Here is a 24,210-nt window from a genome sequence, read left to right on the forward strand (position 1 = left end):
CTAAGGTCCAAATCTGGGACTAGGTGATGACGTGTAAACAACTGTCCTTCTCAATTCCTCCTCTTATTCCAGCCACACACACTCAGTCCCTCAGACCCTCCGAGGCAGGATCCTATCCAGGCAAATGCGTATGCTCACAACCCCTTTGGATTGGTCTCAGCTGGGATTCCACCTCCCAGATTTCATCCCTGCAGGAGAAGTAGTTTGAAGGCACAAGTTCAAGGGTGCGATTGTGGGAGGCTGTCATCGCATCGCCTCCAGGGGCAATCTGAAAAAGCGAATCAGGTTGTCAACTCATTTTAACTGTCAGCATCGAAGTGCAGGTATTCTCCACTGGCTCATTCCATAGGGCATGGAGAGCAGGAAGGAGCTGAGACACCATGTTCCTCATTTTCATGCATCTAAGTTACTTATGTGGCCCCTGTTGTTGAAGTAGCAGAGCATCTCACAATCTTTAGTGCATTTATCCTCCATATCTGTGAGGTAGGGCTGTACTATTATTTCCATGTTCCCGAAAGGGAACGGAAGGCCCAGATAGACTAAGGCCCAGATCCTCAAAAGAAATGGGAGTTTGGTGTCTAAATACCTTTGAGGATCTTGGCCTAAGTGACTTTCCCAAGGTCACACAGGAAATCTATGGCAGACCAGGTCTCCTGAGTCACACGTCAACATCCCAACCACTGCACCATCCTCCCTCCCTCCCTAATGTAGGAGTTTATTCCTGAGACTCCGGCATCACCACTGTAAAAGTTCCCAGGCAAAAGGATTACTAAGCCTTGGAACCTCTGAACCTATAGAACCAGAACCCTTTCTCTGGATATCTCCACCAAAATAAGCCCTAAAGTGTCTGCCTCACTGTGCTTTCACATTATAACTGGACTCATCTCTATGGTGAACTCTTCCATTCACTATAAAACTTGGTCTAAAATCATGCAAAAAGTACTTTTTTTTTTTCCAAATGGATGAAACTAAAAAAGTTACCCACTTTTGGAGTTATTGGTTTCACCCTATATCTCCTTCACCCAAAGTCTTAGAAAACTAGTAACTTTAATAAAATGTATTAAAAAGGAAGGCAAGAGTAAAAACCCTGGGGATTTCCCCATCTCTCCCCTGCACCTTTGGGCTCAGCAGCACTCTACAGATTCCCTTTCTGTGGTTAAAAGACTTTTTTCCCAGAACATATATAACTAAGCCTTTCCCTCAACAAGTTTTAATGAGATGTAGTTTATAAGCAGCACACTGCTAATGACTCCCAATCAGGTATCCAGAGCTGCTGCCATGTAATTCAGGAAGCTGCAGGATCAGATATGTCCCTTCAATAGCAGAGATGGAACACTTTTCCCACAAGTGCCTGAAACTGGCTAGTCTTTAAGTGCAGGTAGCGAAAAGCAAAGAGTGGACAGGACTCCCAACTGTGCCCTAGTACAACCAGGTATTTTCCTGCATTACCTACCATGAAGCGACCACACCAATGACATTGCTTCTCTAACTTTCTCATCTAGGGAATGTTCATTTTTGTGAGATCTGTATCCAAACACAGTGAATTTCCCCATCATGAGCCAGATTAACCAAACAACTATCCAGGGAAAGCGAGAGACCACGTTTCCTCATCTGTCAGACACGGATCATGCCACGCTCTAGGTTTATTCTGGATGGGGAACACAGTGAAACTTCGGCTCCATGGCCGAATGCTCAGTAGGTTATAGTCACCTTTCTGTAGCCCTGCAGAGCTTTAAATAGCTTGTTCTTGACTTTAGTGGTACTGCAGCACCATCTAGTGGCTAAGGGGAGATATTGTCTCTGTGCACCTATGTGGACTGCCTAGCTTAGACACTGAGGTGGGGTCTTTTGCATTCAAAAATATAAGGGTGTGAAGATGAATTTCATGGCGGGGGGGGGGGGAGGAAAAATCTACCAAACTTGAACATTTGGATTGAACTTCATGTTGAGCATTAAGGTTAATGTAAAGGGAACTTTTAACATATCATCACAATCACATTTTGTATTTGTTGTTGTCCTAGGTCTCTGAAATTTACATTTGGATTCACTAGCTAGGAAAAGAGTGATAGGATTCATACCCCCTCATCAGTGACCTCAGGCTCTGCTTATGCAGATTAAGTACTAGATGGATAGCAGTACTAACTACACACATATAAAACCAACACAGAATGATAGACATGTAGGATTGGAAGGGACCTCAATAGGTCATCAAGTGCAGTCCCCTATGTTGAGGAAAGACTAAGTATGATTTAGAGTTTCTAGACCATCTCTGACAGGTGTTGGTCTAACCTGTTTTTAAAAGCAGCAAAGAATCCTGTGGCAACTTATAGACTAACAGACGTTTTGGAACATGAGCTTTCGTGGGTGAATACCTACTTCGTCAGATGCCAATGATGGAGATTCCACAACCTCCTTATGTAATTTGTCCCAGAGCTTAGCAACCATTATAGTTAGGAAGTTTTTCCCAATGTCTAACCTAAATCTTCCTTGCTGCAATTTAAGCCCATTGCTTCTTCTCCTGTCCTCAGTAGATAGAGAAAACAATCTATCACCTTCCTCTTTACAATCTTTTATGTACTTGAAAACTGTTATTAAGATCCCTCTCAGCCTTCTCTTCTGCAGACTAAAACCCAATTTTTTCAATCTTTCCTCATGGATCATGTTTTCTAGACCTTTAATCATTTTTGTTGCTCTCCTCTGACTTTCTCCAATTTGTCCACATCTTTCCTGAAGTGTGGTGCCCAGAAATGGACGCAATTACTCAGCACTGATTAAGGCCTCAGCTGGAGTAAAGAATTACTTCTCGTGGCTTGCTTACAACACTCCTGCTAATACATCCCAGAATAAGTTTTGCTTTTTTTTTTTGGCAACAGTTACGTTTGTGACTTATATTTAGTTTGTGATCCACTATAACTTCCAGAACCTTTTCTGCTGTGCCGCTACAGGATTTCAAGTGTACTAAAGTGAGATATATCACATTTACTCCCGCCCCCCACATCCACAAGGTTTGTTAGACTGTCAAAGAAGTTATTAGATTGGTTTGACATGATTTGTTCTTGACAAATCCGTGTTGACAGTCACTTATCACCTTATTATCTTCTAGGTGTTTACAAACTGATTATTTGCTCCATTATCTTTCCAGGTACAGAAGTTAAGCTGACTGGTCTATAATTCCCTGGGTTGTCCTTATTCCCCTTTTTACAGATAGGTACTCTATTTGTTCTTTTCCAGTCCCTCTGGGATCACTCCCATACTCTACAAATTCTCAAAGATATCGGCTAATAATGGCTCTGAGATCTCTTCAGCCAGTTCCCTGAGTATTTTAGGATGTATTTCATCAGACCTTGCTGACTTGAAGACATCTAATTTGTCTAAGAAAATTCTTAACTTATTTCCCTATTTTAGTCTCAGATCCTACCCCATTCACACTGATGTTCCCTTTGCTAACATTTTTGGTGAAAACGAACTAAAAAGGCATTTAACACTTTGGCCATTGCTGCATTTTCTGTTGCCTTTCCCTCCTTGTTGGGTAACAGACCTAACTCTGTTCTTGATCTTCCTCTTGCTTCTAAAGTTTTTGAAAAATGTTTTCGTTACCCTTTATATCCCTAGCTAGTTTAATCTCATCTTGTGGCTGGGCCTTTTGATTTGTGTCTCTACATGCCTGCGTTTTTTGTTTCGTTTAAAAATATTGATCCTTTGTAATTTGACCTAGTTTCCACTTTTGTATGACTTCTTAAAAAAAGTTTCAGGTCATTGAAGATCTCCTGGTTAAGTCAGGGTGGTCTCTTACCCTACTCTTTATCTTTCCTCCACTACGGGATAGTTTTCTCTTGTGCCCATAATGTCTCACTACACATTTAAGCCTGCCTCAGGTATGACCAGGGGAGACCACTTCTACTGCTGACAGCAAGTTTCAGTCTTTGTGGTCTATTTAGTCCTTGACTTCTCTGCTGGAAATGCCAACAAAGTTCCAAATAGTGCCAGTTCTGAAGCTACATTTCAATGCAGGGTATTTGTCCACTAGGAACTGGACTGAACCATTAACTCATTTCACAGGCCACCAGGTCTTATCTTAAGGAGTCAATAGAAGCAGTATAGTAAACCATATGGGGACATTTTAAATTGGTTGCTGAAGACACAAGATTGCCCATTTGATGGGTCCTCAAGCAGGATTCACTGCAGGAAGTGTGTGGAAGGGCTTGTACTCCAAGGAAAACAAATATTTATAGAGTTGAAGAACAAATGACAGCATGAGAAGCAGAGCTGGTGAATCACAGGCAAATCATGAACCAACCTGGCATACAGTGAATATATTCTGTATTCGTCATCATCCAGTATTTGGGAATAATAGGTTCTGAAGCTGAGAGTCACAAATAGGTTTCAGTGACTAATAACCATCTTCTTTTTCTTTATGGTTAAACGGGCAAGGAGCAGGGTACTGTCACAAACTCTTGTCAATTGTAACGTGGTTATGGCAAGGAGTAGGTTAACCACCTCTGATCTCAATGAATTATTTTCAATTTTTGTTGGTGGCAGGGGAACAATCTGGCAGCCATTCATGCCTTCATTTGATTATTAATGGTGGACAATTGGTTCTGTTCCTGGCTGAAAATGTTGAACAGGAGAACAGTGTAGATCTGAGAATTGACAAATGTAGTTATGAAACCTCCTACCTCAAGCTGTTATTCACCCGTTCTCATGAAAAGGGGTTTTACATGTGAAAGAAGGCTGAGAAGAAGGGAAAAGGGCCAGCGGTCAAGCTCAAGCCAAGTGTAGATATTTTAGGCTTGTCTTAAGGAAGAGAATTTCACTTCTTTCCCAATAAAAGTTTGAGAGAAACTGGATGAACAAACAGGGACATAAAAAGATAGGCAATGTCATCCTATAACCAGTGAAATGTTATTTGAATTTCTGTACCTTTCCTCCGGACGATGAATTCAAATTTGGCTGGAACCAGAGTATCCAAGCTGATGTTAATGGCATCCAGCCCCGCCTCCTTCAGCCGTGGCAGCAGCCTAGCTAAATTGATCCCGTTGGTTGTGACAGCAATGGTTTGTAGCCCTTCTAGCTTGTACAGCTGACCTAGGAAACAGCAAGGAAAAGGAGAGCGTTTAATGACCAGAGTCCAACCACAAAATGCACAGGAATCTCTAGAGAACATTCTAGATCACTAGGGAAAGGAGAAAGTTATTTTCACAGGAATGCAGCCAAGAGCCCAAATCCCTTCATACACCAAGGCCCTTCACCCACTTTCCAATTCACAAGATAAAATAGCCAGAGAGGGGAGCTCACCCTTTACCAAATGGGCTCTGCTGACAACCAGCACATTTCTGTACCTCTTTGTCTTTGGAGCGGCACATACTAGATTATATAGACTACAGCACAAGCCAGCCTCAAATGGAGCTAAAATGAGGCAAGCAACAGCGATTCCAAGAACTTCATCAAAACGCTCTGGATATAGATTAACTGCTCTCTATATTACAGCAAAGGAGTGCTTTAATGTTGAAGAAAGCCCCCTGGACTCATTTAACCTGTCCTGTCTCCCAGCTGTCCAGTTTCGAAAGCTGAATTCCAACGCTAATGGGTCAGTCGCTAACCACCGCTTTCTTGCGGCCCTGACTGGAGCCAGATACTGAACTACTTGCACTTACATAGCACTTTTTGTCCTAAAGGCTTTACACACCATAGCATATCAGTCGCTGAAAATTGGTTCACTCACCACTGAAACACAACCACATCTCAGGGGAGAAAGTGGCAGCTACTTTAACAGCTCAAAGCAACATTATACAAGCAACTTAAGATAGCTAGCAAAGCATGCTGTAGTCACCAAAACTGTACAGGGAATTTAAGGAGGCAAAGAGACAATCAGACAGTACAGCTTAAAGACTGAAATCTTCAAAGTTCGTCCTTACTATTAATACAAGCATTACTAAGTAGAGTGATCAAACAGTGCTAATGCAAGACCCAGAAGGGGAAAGCTATTAAAACACACAAAAAGGAAAGATTAGATTAACATCCGAAATTCAAGTCTCAGAAACAGCAACATTCCCAAAAAATGGATGAGTAAAAATACTTGCAGGGTCTTGAGACACGGCTAATCTCCAATTTAGAGCTACACAGTTCCAACGTTAGTATCAGTCCTAGGAGCTTCATGGTGACCATTGGGTAGCTCCAAATGTCTACTGTAAAAAGGCTGACACATGGATGAGGAAGCAGAGGTGCTAATTTCAACTGCTCCTAGCCAGGAAGGGGTAGAACACTCCCCATTGCCTCACTTGATGAGGTTTAGTATCCAACCTGCCCCTCAATCTGAACGTTAAGAGGCTTTTCCCAAACTTGCAATGCTGTCCCCCCAGTGGGGCTCACATAACACCGAAACCAGCCTGAAACATCTGCACAGCTGAGTTAAATGCAGAAGGTTGTTATTGGCAATTTGGCAGAAAAGTTACTATGACATAAGAAATTGAATTCCCTGTAGTACTCCAGTTTCTTCTTCTCTCCTGAGACTTCCTTTCACTCCCTCTCTTTATAGTGGGTTTTTCACACCTGATAGCGTGTTTAGAGTTTGTTTGAAACACTAGAACCATTGTATAGAGAAGTTATCTGCTCACCCTGCACAGAGAAAATCTTGCTAAGCAGAGAATTTACCTAACTGGGATTGCAACCTGAAAATGATGATGCACTGGAATCACTTGGGACTGCCATCTGTTTCACTACAAACCAATTCACTGTGTGTGATTTCCACTATATTTAAGATATGTCATTTTGATTAGTAAAAGTGTCCAGCTTATACCTCTCCAAAAAACATCCTTTTCTCGTCTCCTTAAAGTGCAGGTCTGCAAAAAAAGTGACTGTGTAAAAGTGGCATCTTATTTAATAGATTTAGTCCCTTTGGCTGTGTCTATCTTAGACTCTTTCTGGAAGTCTCCCACCCATTGCGTTATCAATAAAGGGAGCGTTAGTGTGGATAGGGTGTGGGCATTTTTATCACCATGGCATCTAACCCTGCTTGGAGCAGTTCTACTAAAAGCATAGTGGTAAAAGAGCAGGTGGCCACCTGGTCGCCAGGTACTCAAGCACTCCCAACACTGCTACCTCCAATGGAACTACACCTTTAGTGTTCCTCAGATTGTTTACTGCCGACAAGTCCTGTCTGTATTTGGTTACACATCTGCCTATTTAAGGTGCAAAAATGAAATGTTACCTGCCTTATACATCTGTTAGCTCCAGGAGTGAGCACTAGCTTCTATTTTGGTTCCTCACGGAAATAGCATGCTAACAATGGAATGTAGCTGTGGCAATGCAAGTGGAGGGAGGGGTTATCTGACCTGCGTACATACCTAGCATCTCTGATGGGCATTCACTCGGGGCCTCTAGCTGCTCCTGCCCCTTGTGAGGCTGCGGCCACGTTCGATTTTGAGCGTGTTAGCTCGATGAAACTTAGTATGAGTATGTCTCATCGAGCTGCGAATAATAAATATCTTCTGCTTGAGCTGTAGACATACCCTGACAGAGGCACGTGAAGGTATTTGCGGCTGGGATTGCAGCTTAGAAGACATATGGCCAGTGCTGTGAGTGCTGGAAGCAGAGGGATAACAGCTATGTTCTTTAAGAACCAACTTTCTCTTCACTTTCCTTTCTGGATGTCTCAAACCTTCCCCATACACCAGGAGTGAGCTACTAAGGGGTGGCCACTGATGGCTCCGGCCATGGTTGCCAGCAGTTGTGGGAAAAGCACTAGCTAGCACCACAGTCCGTTTGCCAGTAGGTGAATATGCTGTGCTTCCAGCCTGGGAGAAGAGGTACATCAATGTAACTGCTTTTCTTGCCCATCAGTTGTCCTCAGAACACACATCCTAGAATCATAGAATATCAGGGTTGAAAGGGACCTCAGGAGATCATTTAGTCCAACTCCCTGCTCAAAGCATGACCAAATCCCAACTAAATCATCCCAGCCAGGGCTTTGTCAAGCCTGACCTTAAAAACCTCGAAGGAAGGAGATTCCACCACCTCCTTAGGTAACCCATTCCAGTGCTTCACCACCCTCCTAGTGAAAAAGTTTTTTCCTAATATCCAACCTAAACCTCCCCCACTGCAACTTGAGACCATTACTCCTTGTTCTGTCATCTGGTGCCACTAAGAACAGTCTAGATCCATCCTCTTTGGAACTCCCTTTCAGGTAGCTGAAAACAGCTATCAAATCCCCCCTCATTCTTCTCTTTTGCAGACTAGACATCCCAGTTCTCTCAGGCTCTCCTCATAAGTCATGTGCTCCAGCCCCCTAATCATTTTTGTTGCCCTCTGCTGGACTCTTTCCAATTTTTCCACATCCTTCTTGTAGTGTGGGGCCCAAAACTGAACACAGTGCTCCAGATGAGACCTCACCTATGTTGAATAGAGGGGAATGATCACGTCCCTCAAATCTGCTGGCAATGCCCCAGCTTATACAGCCCAAAATGCCATTAGCCTTCTTGGCAACAAGGGCACACTGTTGACTCATATCCAGCTTCTTGACCACTGTAACCCTTAGGTCCTTTTCTGCAGAACTGCTGCCTAGCCATTTGGTCCCTAGTCTGTAGCAGTGCATGGGATTCTTCCTTCTTAAGTGCAGGACTTTGCACTTGTTCTTGTTGAACCTCATCAGGTTTCTTTTGGCCCAATCCTTTAACTTGTTTAGGTCCCTCTGTATCCCATTCCTACCCTCCAGCATATCTACCACTCCTCCCAGTTTAGTGTCATCTGCAAACTTGCTGAGGGTGCCGTCCACACCATCCTCCAGATCATTAATGAAGATATTGAACAAAACTGGCTCAGGACCAACCCTTGGGGCACTCTGCTTGATACTGGCTGTCAACTAGACATGGAGCCATTGATCAACCACCAAGCTTCCAGCAACAGAGAAATTACAGAAGCCACTACAGATGTCACTGCTGGAAAGATTAGTAAGTACAAGTTTAAGCAGAGTCCAGTCAGACTTTCATGCTTCAGCCTGAACCGGACAGACTCCAGCACTAAACTATTATGGCACCAGCTGAATTTAGCCAATTAGGGCAGAATGTGGTTCTTATCAGTGCCTCTTTCTTTGTGTAATGAATACACAACTAGACAATTCACTGGAGACTCTAATGAAGGGCATGATATTGCAAAGAGTAGTAAACAGACTGGACAAAATCCAGAGATCAGAAATTGGAGATGGGAGAACTAATTCTTAGTGTCTGTAGTTATTCACCACGACCAGCTACTATCCTTGCTTGCTTGTTTATTTGTGCAGGCTAAGCAGTGAAACATTTGCAGCTATCTTGTGTCATGCTGCACTGTTTGACCGATAAACTCAGTAGCGATTAGAGAGAGATTAAGGCTGCTTTTATGCCTGCTGTAATCACTTCAGCAAAAAAAACAAAAACAAAAAACAAACAAACAAAAAAAAAAAACAACCACCACCAGCAGCTAAATGCATACAAATAAAGCCAAATGGCCAAATGGAATGGGAAAGAAGATCAGACTACCTAACTCAGTAGTCTGAGGGGGAAGTGCAGCATTTAGCATTAAATTTAACAAACAAACAAAAAAACAAAAAAACCCACAAGTATCAGAGGGATAGCCGTGTTAGTCTGGATCTGCAAAAGCAGCAAAGAGTCCTGTGGCACCTTTTAGACTAACAGACGTTTTGGAGCATGAGCTTTTGTGGGTGAATACCCACTTCGTCAGATGCACACAAAAAACCACAAAACACTTTTACATTTGTTGCCCCTTCGTGGTCAGAATATTCTCTCTGAAAATGGCATATTCTCTTTCAATGGCTCCCTACCCTCCTATTGATAAGTCAAAAGGTGCTATTTCCTAGCAAAATACATCTAATATCTAATAACAAAACAAAACAAAGAACTGCTCAAAGTTCTTTCTACCTCAAGGCAAAGGTCATAGTTGGTCTTCCCATCCAGTGGCTGAAAACCACCAGTATTAAAAGATAATGCAACCGAGACATAGTTGATTTGGCTCTGCAAGACTAAATTGTTTGGAAAACATTCAGTTGCACTGAATAATGCATTCATTTGTCTGCAAAGTGCCAGGCACTCTTATGGGGCTGTGTAAATAAGGCAATTCTTTATTTCGCAAATACTCTGACCATAACCCCATACAGTCCTCAGCATCAGCTTGGAGATCCTCAAGGGAAAATATTAGTAAAAAAGCTGCACAAACCTCTTAGCAGCTTAAAGAAAAATCCCTCCCTTCTTTCCCCTCAACAGTATTTTCAAAGGTGCTTCTAACAAATCGGAATCCAGAACAGTCCTTTGGAGTGCCTTGCATATTTGTATACCAGCACGCTCCAGGACAGCAACCACCAGACCAAAGTGCATGCCTGCTAAATTTAATCAGGGTTGCTCGGGGGGTGGGAGGGGGGCAAGTGGGAGCCCCACAAGCCCTGGCCTGGTGGCAGTCCGGGTCTTCGGCGGCATTTCGGCAGTGGGGGGCCCTTCAGTGCTGCTGAAGACACAGAACGACTGAAGGGCCCCCTGCCGCCGAAGACCCGGACCGCCACTGGGTGAGTATAAGCGCTGCAGCTCCCCCGCTTTGCCTCAGGCCCCCTGAATCCTCTGGGCGGCCCTGAATTTAATTGTTGCTGCAGTCAGCTAAGGGAGGTGGGAAGAGGAGAGGGTGTACACAAGCATATATATAAATGTACTAATACAGTTCAAACTATTAATATAAACAGCCTTGTAAATGTCACTAAGACCTGCCCAGACTAATTGCATTATTTCTAGAAATATCAAGGTATTTCAAGAGGAAACGGCTATTAAAAAAGCCAAAGACAAACAAGGAAAACAAGGAGCAGACTAAACATGAGACATTAACAAAATGCGATAATGCCAGGGCTGCCATTCAATTTATTTTATATAAATAAAGAGAAGAAGAGACAAAAGTTCTGTTTTCAATGAGACCCATAAAAATCATTGCTTAAGAGAAGTATAATTGTTTGATGACTCAAAATTGGTTTGTTTTTTGGACAAATCTTATTGCAAGGATCCTGCTATTAGCCAACAGAGCTTCAAGCATAGGCCCTCTTAGGCAAGTTCCCTCCTGTTCTGGGTTTTGATAACAAAACACCCAATACTCCACATTGCACCAGCTCCTGCGCTAGGGTACCCTGGGATGTCACACTGACTAAAGGAAGTTTTATGTTATGGATGTCTGTCCACTAGGAACAGAGCTGAGACACCACTCCCTTCTCCCACAAGCTAATTTCGCAGGTCTGGTCTACGCTAGGATTTTACACCTCAGTGGTGTGAAAAATCCACACCCTGGAGAGAAGTAATTATGCCATCCTAACCCCCAGTGGAGATAGAGCTAGGAAGAGAGCTACTGCCTCTTGGGGAGGGGATTACCTACGCTGATTACCTACCTACCTACACTGGTGGGAGAATTCCTCCCCTTGGCATAGGTAGGGTCTACACTGAAGTGCTACAGCATTTTAAGTGTAGACATACTGACAGAGGGCTTGTCTACATAACCTGCAGGATTGACAGGCAGTGATCGATCCAGCAGGGGTCCATTTATCGCATCTAGTCTAAATGCAATAAATCAACCGCCAAGCGCTCTCCCGTTGACTCCGGTACTCCACTAGAGCGAGAGGCACGGGCGGAGTCGATGGGAGAGCGTCAGCCGTCGACTCACAGCAGTGAAGACACTGTGGTGAGTAGATCTAAGTACGCTGACTTCAGCAACATTATTTATGTAGTTGAAGTTGCGTAATTTAGATCGATCTCCCACCCACAATGTAGACCAGGCCAGAGATCACTCAATAGCCAACACAAAACACTGTATGTGATACAAGTCCTGTCCCTCCCCAGCCTAGCTGGGACTTGCAGTTAGGAACCTCCCTCTCTCTCTCTCACACACACACACACACACACACCCCTCTCTCTCTCCCTTGACTGGGGTACTCCTAGCAGCGAGAGGAAAATCAGATTTCATGGGGAAGGGCTTATTTCACAGACCATGACGCTTTCACAGCTGTGAAATTGGTAAAGCCTTATCTATACCCCATTTACTAGACACATCAGGAACTTGTGCTCAAGAGCAGGCAAAAGGACATGACACAACCTGCAGTAAAAGACGGTTACTCACCTTTGTAACTGTTGTTCTTCGAGATGTGTTGCTCACATCCATTCCAGTTAGGTGTGCGCGCCGCGCGTGCACGTTCGTCGGAAACTTTTTACCCTAGCAACTCCAGTGGGCCGGCAGGTCGCCCCCTGGAGTGGCGCCGCCATGGCGCCCAATATATATCCCTGCCGGCCCGCCCGCTCCTCAGTTCCTTCTTGCCGGCTACTCCGACAGTGGGGAAGGAGGGCGGGTGTGGAATGGATGTGAGCAACACATCTCGAAGAACAACAGTTACAAAGGTGAGTAACCGTCTTTTCTTCTTCGAGTGATTGCTCACATCCATTCCAGTTAGGTGACTCCCAAGCCATACCTAGGCGGTGGGGTCGGAGTGAGAAGTCGCGGCATGGAGCACTGCAGTTCCGAAGGCCGCATCCTCTCTCGACTGCTGTACCAGGGTGTAGTGGGAAGCAAAGGTGTGGACCGATGACCAGGTCGCTGCCCGACAGATTTCCTGGATGGGCACACGGGCCAGGAAAGCCAGTGACGACGCCTGCGCCCTGGTAGAATGCGCAGTCACACGGCCCGTAGGGACATGGGCCAAGTCATAACAGGTCCTGATACAGGACGTAACCCACGAGGATAATCTCTGGGAGGAGATAGGAAGCCCTTTCATACGGTCCGCTACCGCCACGAAAAGCTGGGGGGATTTGCGGAAGGGTTTGGTCCTCTCTATGTAGAACGCGAGAGCTCTACGGACATCCAGCGAGTGGAGCTGCTGCTCCCTGCCTGAGGAGTGAGGTTTTGGGAAAAAAACCGGGAGGAAAATCTCTTGGTTGACGTGGAAGGCTGAGACCACCTTGGGTAGAAAGGCAGGGTGTGGTCTAAGCTGCACCTTGTCTTTGTGGAAGACCGTGTATGGGGGGTCCACCACAAGGGCTCGGAGTTCCGACACCCGTCTAGCTGAGGTGATAGCTACTAGAAAGGCAGCCTTCCAAGAGAGGTAAAGCAGGGAGCAAGTAGCTAACGGCTCAAAGGGGGGCCCCATGAGCCGGGACAACACCAGGTTAAGATCCCAGGTTGGAGCAGGGGGACGGACGTTAGGGAATAACCGTTCCAGCCCCTTAAGGAATCTCGACACCGTCGGGTGAGAAAAAACGGAGCGACCGTCCGCACCCGGGTGAAAGGTGGAGATAGCTGCCAGATGGACTCGCAACGACGATAAGGCCAGACCATGTTCTTTGAGGGACCAAACATAATCTAAGATTTCGGATACCGAAACTTCCATAGGGCGGAGATTTCTCTCTACGCACCAACAGGAGAAGCGTTTCCATTTTGCCGAATATGTGGCTCTTGTGGATGGTTTCCTGCTGCTCAAGAGCACCTCTCTCACAGGCGTGGAGCAGCGCAGCTCGGAACCAGTTAGCCACGCAGGAGCCACGCCGCTAGGTGCAGCGACTGCAGGTCTGGGTGACAGAGGGACCCGTGGTCCTGGGTAATCAGGTCCGGATGAAGGGGCAGGGGAACTGGGTCGGCTACGGCCAAGTCTAGCAGCATGGTGTACCAGTGCTGTCTGGGCCATGCCGGGGCCACCATGATCACACGAGCCCTGTCTCTGCGCACCTTCAGGAGGACCTTGTGAACCAGAGGGAACGGAGGAAACGCATAGTACAGGTGGGTCGACCACTGGATGAGGAAGGCATCCGCTATCGACCCCGGCTCCCTGCCCTGAAAGGAGCAGAACGCTTGGCACTTCCTGTTCCCCTTGGACGCAAAGAGGTCCACCCGGGGATAACCCCACCTCCGGAAAATGGAGAGAGCGACGTCCGGTCGAAGGGACCACTCGTGTGACAGGAAGGATCTGCTCAATCGATCCGCCAGCGTGTTCCGTACTCCGGGAAGGAAGGAAGCCCTGAGGTGAATGGAGTGGGCTACGCAAAAGTCCCAGAGTCGTATCGCCTCGAGGCACAGGGAGGAGGACCTGGTGCCGCCCTGCTTGTTGATATAATACATGGTCGTCGTGTTGTCCGTGAACACGGCTACACAACGACCCTGAAGCTGATGACAAAACGTTTGGCAAGCAAGGCGGACCGCTCTCAACTCCCTCATGTTGATATGTAGCCCCACCTCCTCCTGGGACCATAGGCCCTGCGTCCGCAGGGTCCCTAGGTGGGCCCCCCAGCCTAGATCTGAGGCATCCGTTGTCAGGGATACCGAGGGCTGAGACGGGTGAAAGGGAAGACCCGCACACAATACGGACTGGTCCACCCACCAGCCGAGGGAATCTAAGACCTTCTGGGGGACTGTGATTAACATGTCTAGCGGTTGCCTTGGTCTGTAATGACTGATAAGCCACAGCTGGAGAGGCCTCATGCGGAGCCGAGCGTAGTCGGTCACAAAAGTGCACGCCGCCATGTGGCCTAACAGGGTTAGACATGTCCTCACTGACGTCAACGGGGCTGACCGCAAGCGTTGAACGATCGCCGCCATGGTCTGGAACCGCTGCCGAGGCAGCGAGGCCCTGCCCACAGTGGCGTCCAGGACGGCCCCGATAAATTCCACCTTCTGAGTGGGCCTCAGGGTGGACTTGTCTGTGTTTATCAAGAGGCCCAGACTCGCAAACATGCCGGTGATCACGCGGACATGGCTGTACACCTGCTGTTCCGACGTGCCCCGAATCAACCAATCGTCCAGATAAGGGAACACGTGGACACGGTTGCGCCGAAGATGCGCCACGACAACTGCCATGCATTTTGTAAACACCCTCGGGGCCGTGGACAGGCCAAACGGGAGGACCGCAAATTGATAATGACGAGCCCCCACAACGAAGCGGAGGAAGCGTCTGTGGCGTGGCCAAATGGCAACGTGGAAATACGCGTCCTGCATGTCGAGGGCGGCGTACCAGTCTCCCGGATCCAGGGATGGAATAATGGTCCCCAGGGATACCATGCGGAACTTCAACTTCACGAGGTATTTGTTGAGTTCTCGCAGGTCGAGGATAGGCCTGAGGCCCCCCTTGGCCTTGGGGATCAGAAAATAGCGGGAATAAAACCCCTTGCCTTTCTCGTTTTCGGGAACCGCCTCTATAGCTCCTTTGCTGAGGAGCGTCTGCACCTCCTGCCGAAGGAATTGCTCGTGAGAGGGGTCCCTGAAGAGGGACGAGGAAGGAGGGCGGGAAGGAGGGAACGAAACAAACTGCAGGCGGTACCCCGTCTGCACCACGCTCAAGACCCAGCGGTCCGATGTTATTTGGGACCACGCCGGGAGGAAAAACGAAAGGCGGTTGGAAAACGGAGGGGAAGGATCCGTAGGGGAAACTGTTACTGCGCCCTCGAGCGCACCTTCAAAATGAAGGCTTAGGACCAGGCGGGGGTTTTGAGGAGCCTTGGTTCTGCCCCCCTTGGTTCCCCGACTGCCTGCGCCTCCCGTTCCTGCCGCGGCGCCTGTAAGGGTCCTGCCGCTGGCGGAACTGGGAAAACGGCCGACGGTGCTGCTGTTGTTGCGGCCTAAAGGGTCTACGCTGTGTCACGGGGGTGTGCATCCCGAGGGACCGCGCAATGACCCGGTTGTCCTTTAAACTCTTAAGTCTGGGGTCTGTCTTATCGGAAAACAGGCCCTGGCCTTCGAAAGGAAGGTCCTGTATCGTGTGCTGGAGCTCTGGCGGAAGGCCGGAAACCTGCAGCCAGGAGATGCGACGCATCGTAACTCCTGACGCGAGGGTACGGGCAGCCGAGTCCGCAGCGTCCAAGGAGGCTTGCAAGGCCGTGCGCGCGACCTTCTTGCCTTCGTCCAAGATGGCCGTGAACTCTTGGCGAGCATCCTGTGGCAGCAGCTCCTTAAATTTGTCCACTGCCACCCAGGAGTTAAAGGCGTATCTGCTCAGCAGGGCCTGTTGGTTAGAGACCCTGAGCTGCAGCGCCCCAGCCGAATACACCTTACGGCCAAGGAGGTCCATCCGCCTGGCTTCTCTGGATTTGGGGGCCGGAGCCTCCTGGCCGTGACGCTCCCTATCGTTCACCGATTGCACTACCAGTGAACCGGGAGTCGGGTGAACATGTAAATATTCGTACCCCTTAGAAGGGGCCATGTACTTCCTCTCGACTCCTTTTGCTGTCGGAGGGATGGAGGCCGGGGACTGCCAGATAGTATTGGCATTGGCCTGAATGGTCCGTATAAACGGCAGGGCGACCCTGGTGGGAGCATCGGAAGAGAGGATGGTGACAATCGGGTCCTCTATCTCCGAGACCTCCTCTGCCTGCAGACTCAGGTTTTGAGCCAATCGCCTGAGGAGGTCCTGGTGCGCCCTGAGATCCAGCGGGGGGGGACTGTTGGAGGAGGTACCCGCCACCGCCTCATCCGGGGAGGAGGATGATGAGACCCCAGGCACAATAGTGTCCAACTGAGGGTCTTCCTCAGCCCTCGCCTCTGTCTCCGGAGCCGCAGCGGAGTCCTGCTGTTTGGACCCTTCGTCCCCTTCCGGGGAGGGAGGGGGGCGAGACAAAGAGGCTTCAGGGGCCCTACGCTCTGCAGTCGCCGGCCTAGCAGGGAGCTGCTGGGGGCCCTGGGCCTGATGGTACGCCCAGGGTGTCCAGAATCCCCACTGTGGGGGGCCTTGGTCCTGCAGCGGCGGATCAGCAAACAGCGCCGCCTGCCGGTCGGTGCCCAGCGCGTAGCCGCTGTCCGTCTGAGAGGACACGGACGGCTGCCTGGAGGGCCACGGCGGGGCCGACCCTGGATGGTACGGGTCTGCGCGGGCCGGCACGGAGGATCGTCTCGGTGCCGGGGACCGGTGCCGGGAGTCATAACGGTGCCGGGCGCTGCTTCGGGACCGGGATCTGTCACGGTGCCGGGCGCTGCTTCGGGACCGGGATCTGTCACGGTGCCGGGCGCTGCTTCGGGACCGGGATCTGTCACGGTGCCGGGCGCTGCTTCGGTGCCGGGACCTACTACCAGCTTGGTGCCGGGAGATCGACCGGGACCGGGACCTGCCACCAGCTCGGTGCCGGGAGGTCGAGCGAGATCGGGACCGGGACCTGCCACCAGCTCGGTGCCGGGAGGTCGACCGGTGCGGCGAGTAGCGTCGGGACCTGCTCCTGGAGTCGCGGTGCCGGTGTTGACTGGAGCCTGACCGCGACCGTCTCGATGCCGACCGGTGCCGCGAGTGCGACCGGTACCGCTGAGGGGAGCGGTGCCGGGACTGCGAGCGGCGTCGGGATCTGGAGCGCCCAAGACGTCGGGGCCTGGATGGCGAACGACTGTCCGTGGGCGGTGCCGACATCATAGGCTTGCCTCTGGACGTGACCCGCACCGGAGGAACCGGGGGTGGCAGCCGAGTAGGCTCCGTCAGGGCAATAAGGTCCCGAGCCGAGGCGAAGGTCTCCGGTGTGGATGGGACCATTATCTCAACCCCAGATCTCATGGGGGAGCTCGGCGGCACCGGACTCAACAGACCCGCCGGGCCCGGAGTCAACGGTGCTGACGGTGCCGGCGGCGCCGCGGCCGATGTCGAGGCCAGGCGTTCAAGCCGGGTCTGCCTGGCCGGAGTATTAGACTTCGACGGCCTAGGCTCTGATTCCGGTGCCGGAGAAGGTCGGTGCCGAGGAGTCTTCTCGGTGCCGGAGCGATCCGGTGCCGGTGCCGAAACCACGGTCTGCGAAGTCGACGGGTCAAGTGCCGCCTCCATTAGGAGAGTTCGGAGCCTCTGATCCCTCTCCTTTTTTGTCCTCGGCTTAAAAGCCTTACAGATGCGGCACTTGTCAGATCTGTGCGATTCCCCGAGGCACTTCAGGCACGCTTCGTGGGGATCGCTGGTAGGCATGGGCTTCTTGCAGGCCGCACACTGCTTGAAGCCTGGCGAAACAGGCATGAGCCTGACGCCCGGTGCCGGGAAGGGCTAAGCCCCCCGGCCAGGAACTACTTAACAGCTATTTACTAAACTATCTACTTAACAATACTAATTTAACAACTATATAGAACTAGAGATAAGCGATAAACAAGCGATAGAAACTAGGAGAGCTAGGGACGTGGAGGACAGCTATGCCGCGCTCCACAGTTCCAACGACCGACACGGCGGTAAGAAGGAACTGAGGAGCGGGCGGGCCGGCAGGGATATATATTGGGCGCCATGGCGGCACCACTCCAGGGGGCGACCTGCCGGCCCACTGGAGTTGCTAGGGTAAAAAGTTTCCGACGAACGTGCACGCGCGGCGCGCACACCTAACTGGAATGGATGTGAGCAATCACTCGAAGAAGAAGCTGTAGTTGCTGACTCATGGTGTATGTGAGTTTCTAAATAATCTGAGGAGTTGCAGCAGGCCTGTAGATAAAGAAGAAATTAAAGAACCTAGTTTCCCACACTGGCTTCAAGCCATATTATTGCACTGGGGAAAAAAAGAAGTGCAGACTCAGCGTCTTAGCACAACGTGCTACTGATTATTCTTCTATCCCTTACAGACTTTAAGAGTTTTACCATTAGCAGATATAAAAGTTTATTAGAGAATATTTAAATAAAGATGATACAAAGAGTTCAAAGCGTCAGTTGTTGGTCATTGGGGGCAACATACAGAGTATAGGGGGATGCTGGTATTTGGGAATTGGTTAGCACATAACATATACAGTCTGTAAGGTCCCCCAATGCGGGGTGTATGCTGGGTGGGATCAAGAAGCAGTAGGGAAGCAGTGAAGGTACCTCGCTCATACAGTGGGTTATAGGCAGTCATGGGTATAAGTAAGTGGGCCGGGTAATGGGGACAGGATGACCCTCACTTGGTGGAATCTAGTGCAGTGGGTTTAGGGCTTAGGGGATATGGTTCAGAGCACCAATATTGCCAAAACACCCTAAGCACTGCATGCTGCTTCAGGAAAACGTCTCAGGGAGGTGAATCGTGTCTAGGACTTGCAAGGTGCCTTAAAGGAGAGTGAGACACAAAAAGGGTTTAAAAATCCAGAATAATTAGGAATGTTTTCATAGGTTCAGTTAAGAAATAATGTAAATATTTCCCTGCAATGATGCAAACAAACCAACACTGCACTAATACATGAAACCCAAAAAGTGAATTAACTAACGAGAAAAAGTGAAATGGACCAAACTGGTTTCATTGTCCAGTATGAACGAAGAACACCATCAATGATTAAACACAGATTATTAAAAATAGCAAAATTCAGAAATGTGAACCATGTCTAACAGGTAAAGGAATATTATAAATGACCATCTTGCAAAGACCACTTTAAGATACTCATTCCAAATTTATGTCTGCAGGACATGATTTATGCTTCAGTTAAAAGGGCAATAATTGGAATTTAAACTCCCTTAAAGACAGACATTTATCTAACACTGGTCACTGGTGGTTTTACACAGTTGTGTTCTATTACATTCAGATTATTACGGGGTTTCGATTTCTAATCACACTGGAGTTAAGTGAATAGTGCTCCAGTAATTTGTGAAACATTTCCTTATTTATTGCAATTAACAACAAGACTACAGATTAGGAGTTTATTGACTAACTAAATGCAAGGCTTTCCCACGTATGTGTCCAACGACTTACAAAAGATGAGTTATTTTTCAGCACCGCTGAACAGTTAAACTGTTTTCAAACTGTCACAGCACACAATGCTCCATACAGGAAAATGCAGCCTGGTACTAAGATGCATATCATTTACAAGCAGCAGCAAACAGTCAACATTTCCAAATAAATGTACAGTGGGGAAAGTTTATGTACCCATAATTTCGTATTGCTGAAGTAGAACGCTGGCAGTATTTGCATCCCAGAGATGGCTGTAGTGCTAAAGTTTATATCACGTGTGGTCATGAAAACACCCAAACATATATACTTGCCAAACTATGATGTACTAATACATTTCAAACTATTAATACAAACATCCTTGTAAATGTCACTAAGACCTGCCCAGATTAGTTGCATTATTTTTACAAATATCAAGGTATTTCAGACAAGTAAAATAAGAAGTAGGTAGACTACACATAAGGCATTAACAAAATATGTGATAACGCCAGAGTTGCTATTAAATTTTTATTTCCACTTGTTTCAGAAAACGTGCAGAACTCACTTGTGAGTTAAACGCAGCCATCTCAGATTCATGGCAATAAAGATTTTATACCCCAAATACATATTTTTTCCTCTATCACGCACATTTATTTGGCTCATTAAGCTACAGTAAAACTAGCCAATTGCTTAATCCATTTAGCAAAGTATCTGCAGCTCCCATTTCAAAAAAAATCAGCAAAAAATACTGAATACAGGAATTCTCTAGTACTCAGAGAATTTTATTAAGAGTTACATCAAAGCAGAACTACTGGACATGAACAACTTCTTCCTGACTTCAGCCATATTTTTATGCCAATTGATCACAACGGCTCCCCCTCTCACCTTCCCCTTCAACAAAATGTTTCCTTCACTGAATCCTGCCTTCCACTCAAAGGCTAGGGAGTGCAGACAAGACAGCTGAAAACTGAAACTCCACTCAGTGATGCACTGCCAAGAAAGAACATCCGAGCCAGACATATTAAGCTACTGGAAACAAAACCAGATTTGTTGCTTGTTTTTTACTCCCCACTCAATCAGCACTCTCATTTTACTAGAATAGAGACTCCACTGCAGAAGCAGAGGCCGCTCTAGTTATAGGTCAATCAATGTCAGATTTTTGGGAGAACTGGTGTGAATTGTGGAGCACTCTAACTGCCCTGGGGAGACCCTGCTGGCGCAAACTACATTGATGTAGTCTATTTGGTCAGGCAAGCTGTTGGGCCCTGCTTGGAGAGGCCCGTTCGCATATGCACTACATGAGTGCCAAATCTGACGGTGGGAAGCCTCCCATCTCACTAGACTAGGCAGGTAAGTGTGTGTGTTGGTTGGGGGGGGGGTGCGGGCAGTTGGTACCTGCTCCTAGCAAGGGGGTGCACAGTGGAGGTGGTAAGAGTGAACTGGGGGCACCCCGCCTCCTGCAGGCACTCAGCCCCTACCCCCCCACAATCCCCCTGCCTTTCCCAGACACTCCCCCAAGCCTCCTCCCATATACCTAACCCACTGCCCAGTCCCCAGCTCCCCTGCCTCTCAAACCAGAGTCCCTCCCCAACCCCTTGCTGCCTCTCCGCACTGCAAGTCCCAGGAGAAAAGGATCCTCCAACTCTAATGGAAAGTGCCCCAGCTGCCACCTCCTCAGCCCTGCAGTACAGGCTCTCTGGACAGGGGCAACATACTGAAGTTTTGCCTTGGGCGGCAGATTGTCTTGAGCAGCCTCTGCCCAGAAGAGCTAAGTCACAAAACTGAGTATATCCAAGTTGTGAACAATGGAGACCTGAAAAGTCTATTTGCCTTCATCTGTAGGACTAGGTCACTTCCGCATCGACAACTCTGTTCTCAAACTGCTGCAGTAATGGTGCCTCTGGCACGTCCCTTGGAAGTCTGCAGAAAACACAGCAGTGGACCTGTCTTGCCTCAGTGAAAGCTCCCTCCATTGTCAATTACAAGCCCTTTATTTTGGGTTCCATGTCTTTAGGTGCCACACACATGCACAGTAAGTTACACGACAACCTATAAGAAGAAAAAAATGCATATGTGTAGGCTCCTGAATTCTCTAGGTTTTCAAAAAAGCAGCAAAGAATCCTGTGGCACCTTATAGACTAACAGAGGTTTTGGAGCATGAGCTTTCGTGGGTGAATACCCACTTCTTCAGATGCATGTGGTGGAAATATCCAGGGGGCAGGTATATATATGCTAGCAAGCAAGCTAGAGATAACGAGGTCAGTTCAATCAGGGAGGATGAGGCCCTGTTCTAGCAGTTGAGGTGTGAAAACCAAGAGAGGAGAAACTGGTTCTGTAGTTGGCAAGCCATTCACAGTCTTTGTTCAATCCTGAGCTGATGGTGTCAAATTTGCAGATGAACTGAAGCTCAGCAGTTTCTCTTTGAAGTCTGGTCCTGAAGTTTTTTTTGCTGCAGGATGGCCACCTTAAGGTCTGCTATAGTGTGGCCAGGGAGGCTGAAGTGCTCTCCTACAGGTTTTTGTATATTGCCATTCCTAATGTCTGATTTGTGTCCATTTATCCTTTTCCGTCTATAAGGTGCCACAGGATTCTTTGCTGCTTTTACAGATCCAGACTAACACGGCTACCCCTCTGATACTAGGTTTTCAAGTCACCCTAGGATAACAAGCCACACAAATACAATGCCCAAAGCTCCAATGAGTTAGTCCAATAGTACAGTCACTGAACACCTACTACCATTAACACAATGGCCACAACCTGCCCCGACATGAACCAAAATGATCACACAGGTTCACAGATCAACTATAGCAGGCAAAGTGCACAGGCAGAAAGCTTGACTGCAGACCACATTCTGAATCCATCCTCCAGCAGCACAGACAACTCTTACAGGATTACACCACAAATGGATGCAAAATGAGCCTTCTACCCCCCACTACCAAGGCCAGCACAGCTATTTTGCATAGTGAACTGGCTAATCAATCCAGACTGCATAGCCCAAATATCTGACAAGCATCAACCACAGGGAAGAGTAGTCAGTTTATTTTGCTGATAAGATAATTTGAAAATGTATGGAACACTTTGGGACAAATGAAACTCCACTCAAACCAGACTCTATTACCCACCCTGACACAGTTTGGCCCCATCACACAGAACAAACTTAAGAAGCCCCATAAAATGTTAGAGCCACAACCCACGAAATGGATCCATGCCCTGCCTGGCTGATAAAAGCCAGCGAAGAACAACTATACCCACTCAATGGAAATAATCAATGTCTCCTTCAGACAAGCACACCTACAAAACTCTTTGAAAAATGCAATAGTTTGCCCTATCCTTAAGAAGCCATCACTGGACCTTGAAGATCTCCCCTACAACCATCCGGTCTAGAGCCTACCCTTCCTAGACAAAATAACTGAAGGAGCAATAACCACCAAGCTCAAACAACGACACATGACATCGGCCAACATCCTGGATGCCTCACAATGAGGGCCTAGCACAGAGACAGTTCTATTGGCACTAAATGACATTATGGCCATGGACACGAGACTTCCATGTTCACACTGCTTGACCTTTTGGCTGCCATTGACACAGAGGACCACTTACTAACCCAGCTACATGATGTAGCAGGTGTAGGTGGCCCAAGCCTACAGTGATTCCATTCATTCCTCTCCAACAGACTGAGTGGCAATAGGTAACTGCCCCTGCCCGCCTCCAAAGGCGCTCACGTGCAGAGTCCCATGGGGATCCATACTATTCCCTCTGTTATTGTTAATATCTACACAAGCCCACTGGGATTTAGTTTGCTGAGCCCAGGGGGTCTGACAATGGTGTGCCCATTGCACTCAACTATATATCTCATTCTCAAGTGATGCAACCACTGTCACTAACAAGATGTCAGAATGTCTTTGGAGAAAAAGGAGAAAAAAAAGTCAGCTCCTGGATGAAGTGCAGCTGGTTTGACCTGAATCAAGGCAAGATGGATACAACACTGGTCAGAAAGGGGAAATGCACTGAAGAACTAGCAGAGACAGTGTCTCAACCTGCCACTGAAGGCATACAGCTCCCATTTGTCAGACAGGCACAAATACGGTTCTCAGATCATGGTAGGGAACATTCCCTCCAAATATAGCCCGCATGCCATGCTGCTCAATTTGATTAGGCCGAGACATCTTTGTGCTGCATGATTTGTGGCACTGCTAAAGAAGGATAAAACCAGACCAGAAACTTACCCACAATATCAACCACGTCAGGTCGGATGAGTGGTTCTCCACCAGTCAATCGGATCTTGTCCACACCTTCCTTCACGAAGAGCCTGGCGAGGGTGATTATCTCCTGGGTAGTGAGCAGCTCTGATTTAGGGGTCAGTTGAACTCCCTCCTCTGGCATACAGTACTGACCTGAATGAGCAATCAAGAAATACATGGGCAAATGGAAGGATTAGCAAAAAGAGTCGGATCAGCTGTTGGCAAGGAACCAACGCTGCATTTGGCTGCACTTTGCATGGCAATTATAGGCAATTACTAACTGTTTTGCCTTTCAGAAGTACAGGTAGCATGAACAAACAAGCCCAGGGACACTGCTGCTGGCTTAATCCCCAAAACAACTTTACACC

At 48.0% G+C, this 24,210-nt stretch overlaps 1 protein-coding gene across 7 annotated transcripts in view; it reads right to left on the reverse strand.

Annotated features, from left to right (window-relative positions):
* Nucleotides 1-24,210, reverse strand: part of MOCS1 (molybdenum cofactor synthesis 1) — a 59,550-nt gene that overhangs the window by 21,940 nt on the left and 13,400 nt on the right. For all 7 annotated transcript variants that reach the window (XR_003999690.1, XM_030557292.1, XM_030557290.1 and 4 more), the window contains 2 exons: nucleotides 23,828-23,995; nucleotides 4,921-5,085 (listed from right to left, as the gene is read on the reverse strand). Coding sequence is in view for 6 of the 7 variants with exons in the window: in XM_030557292.1 (XP_030413152.1) it covers nucleotides 4,921-5,085; nucleotides 23,828-23,995 (333 nt within the window). In the remaining variant the exon portion in view is untranslated. The remainder of the gene's footprint in view (nucleotides 1-4,920; nucleotides 5,086-23,827; nucleotides 23,996-24,210) is intronic.

This window comes from Gopherus evgoodei, chromosome 3 (genome assembly GCF_007399415.2).
Source record: "Gopherus evgoodei ecotype Sinaloan lineage chromosome 3, rGopEvg1_v1.p, whole genome shotgun sequence".
Lineage (NCBI taxonomy): Eukaryota > Metazoa > Chordata > Testudines > Testudinidae > Gopherus > Gopherus evgoodei.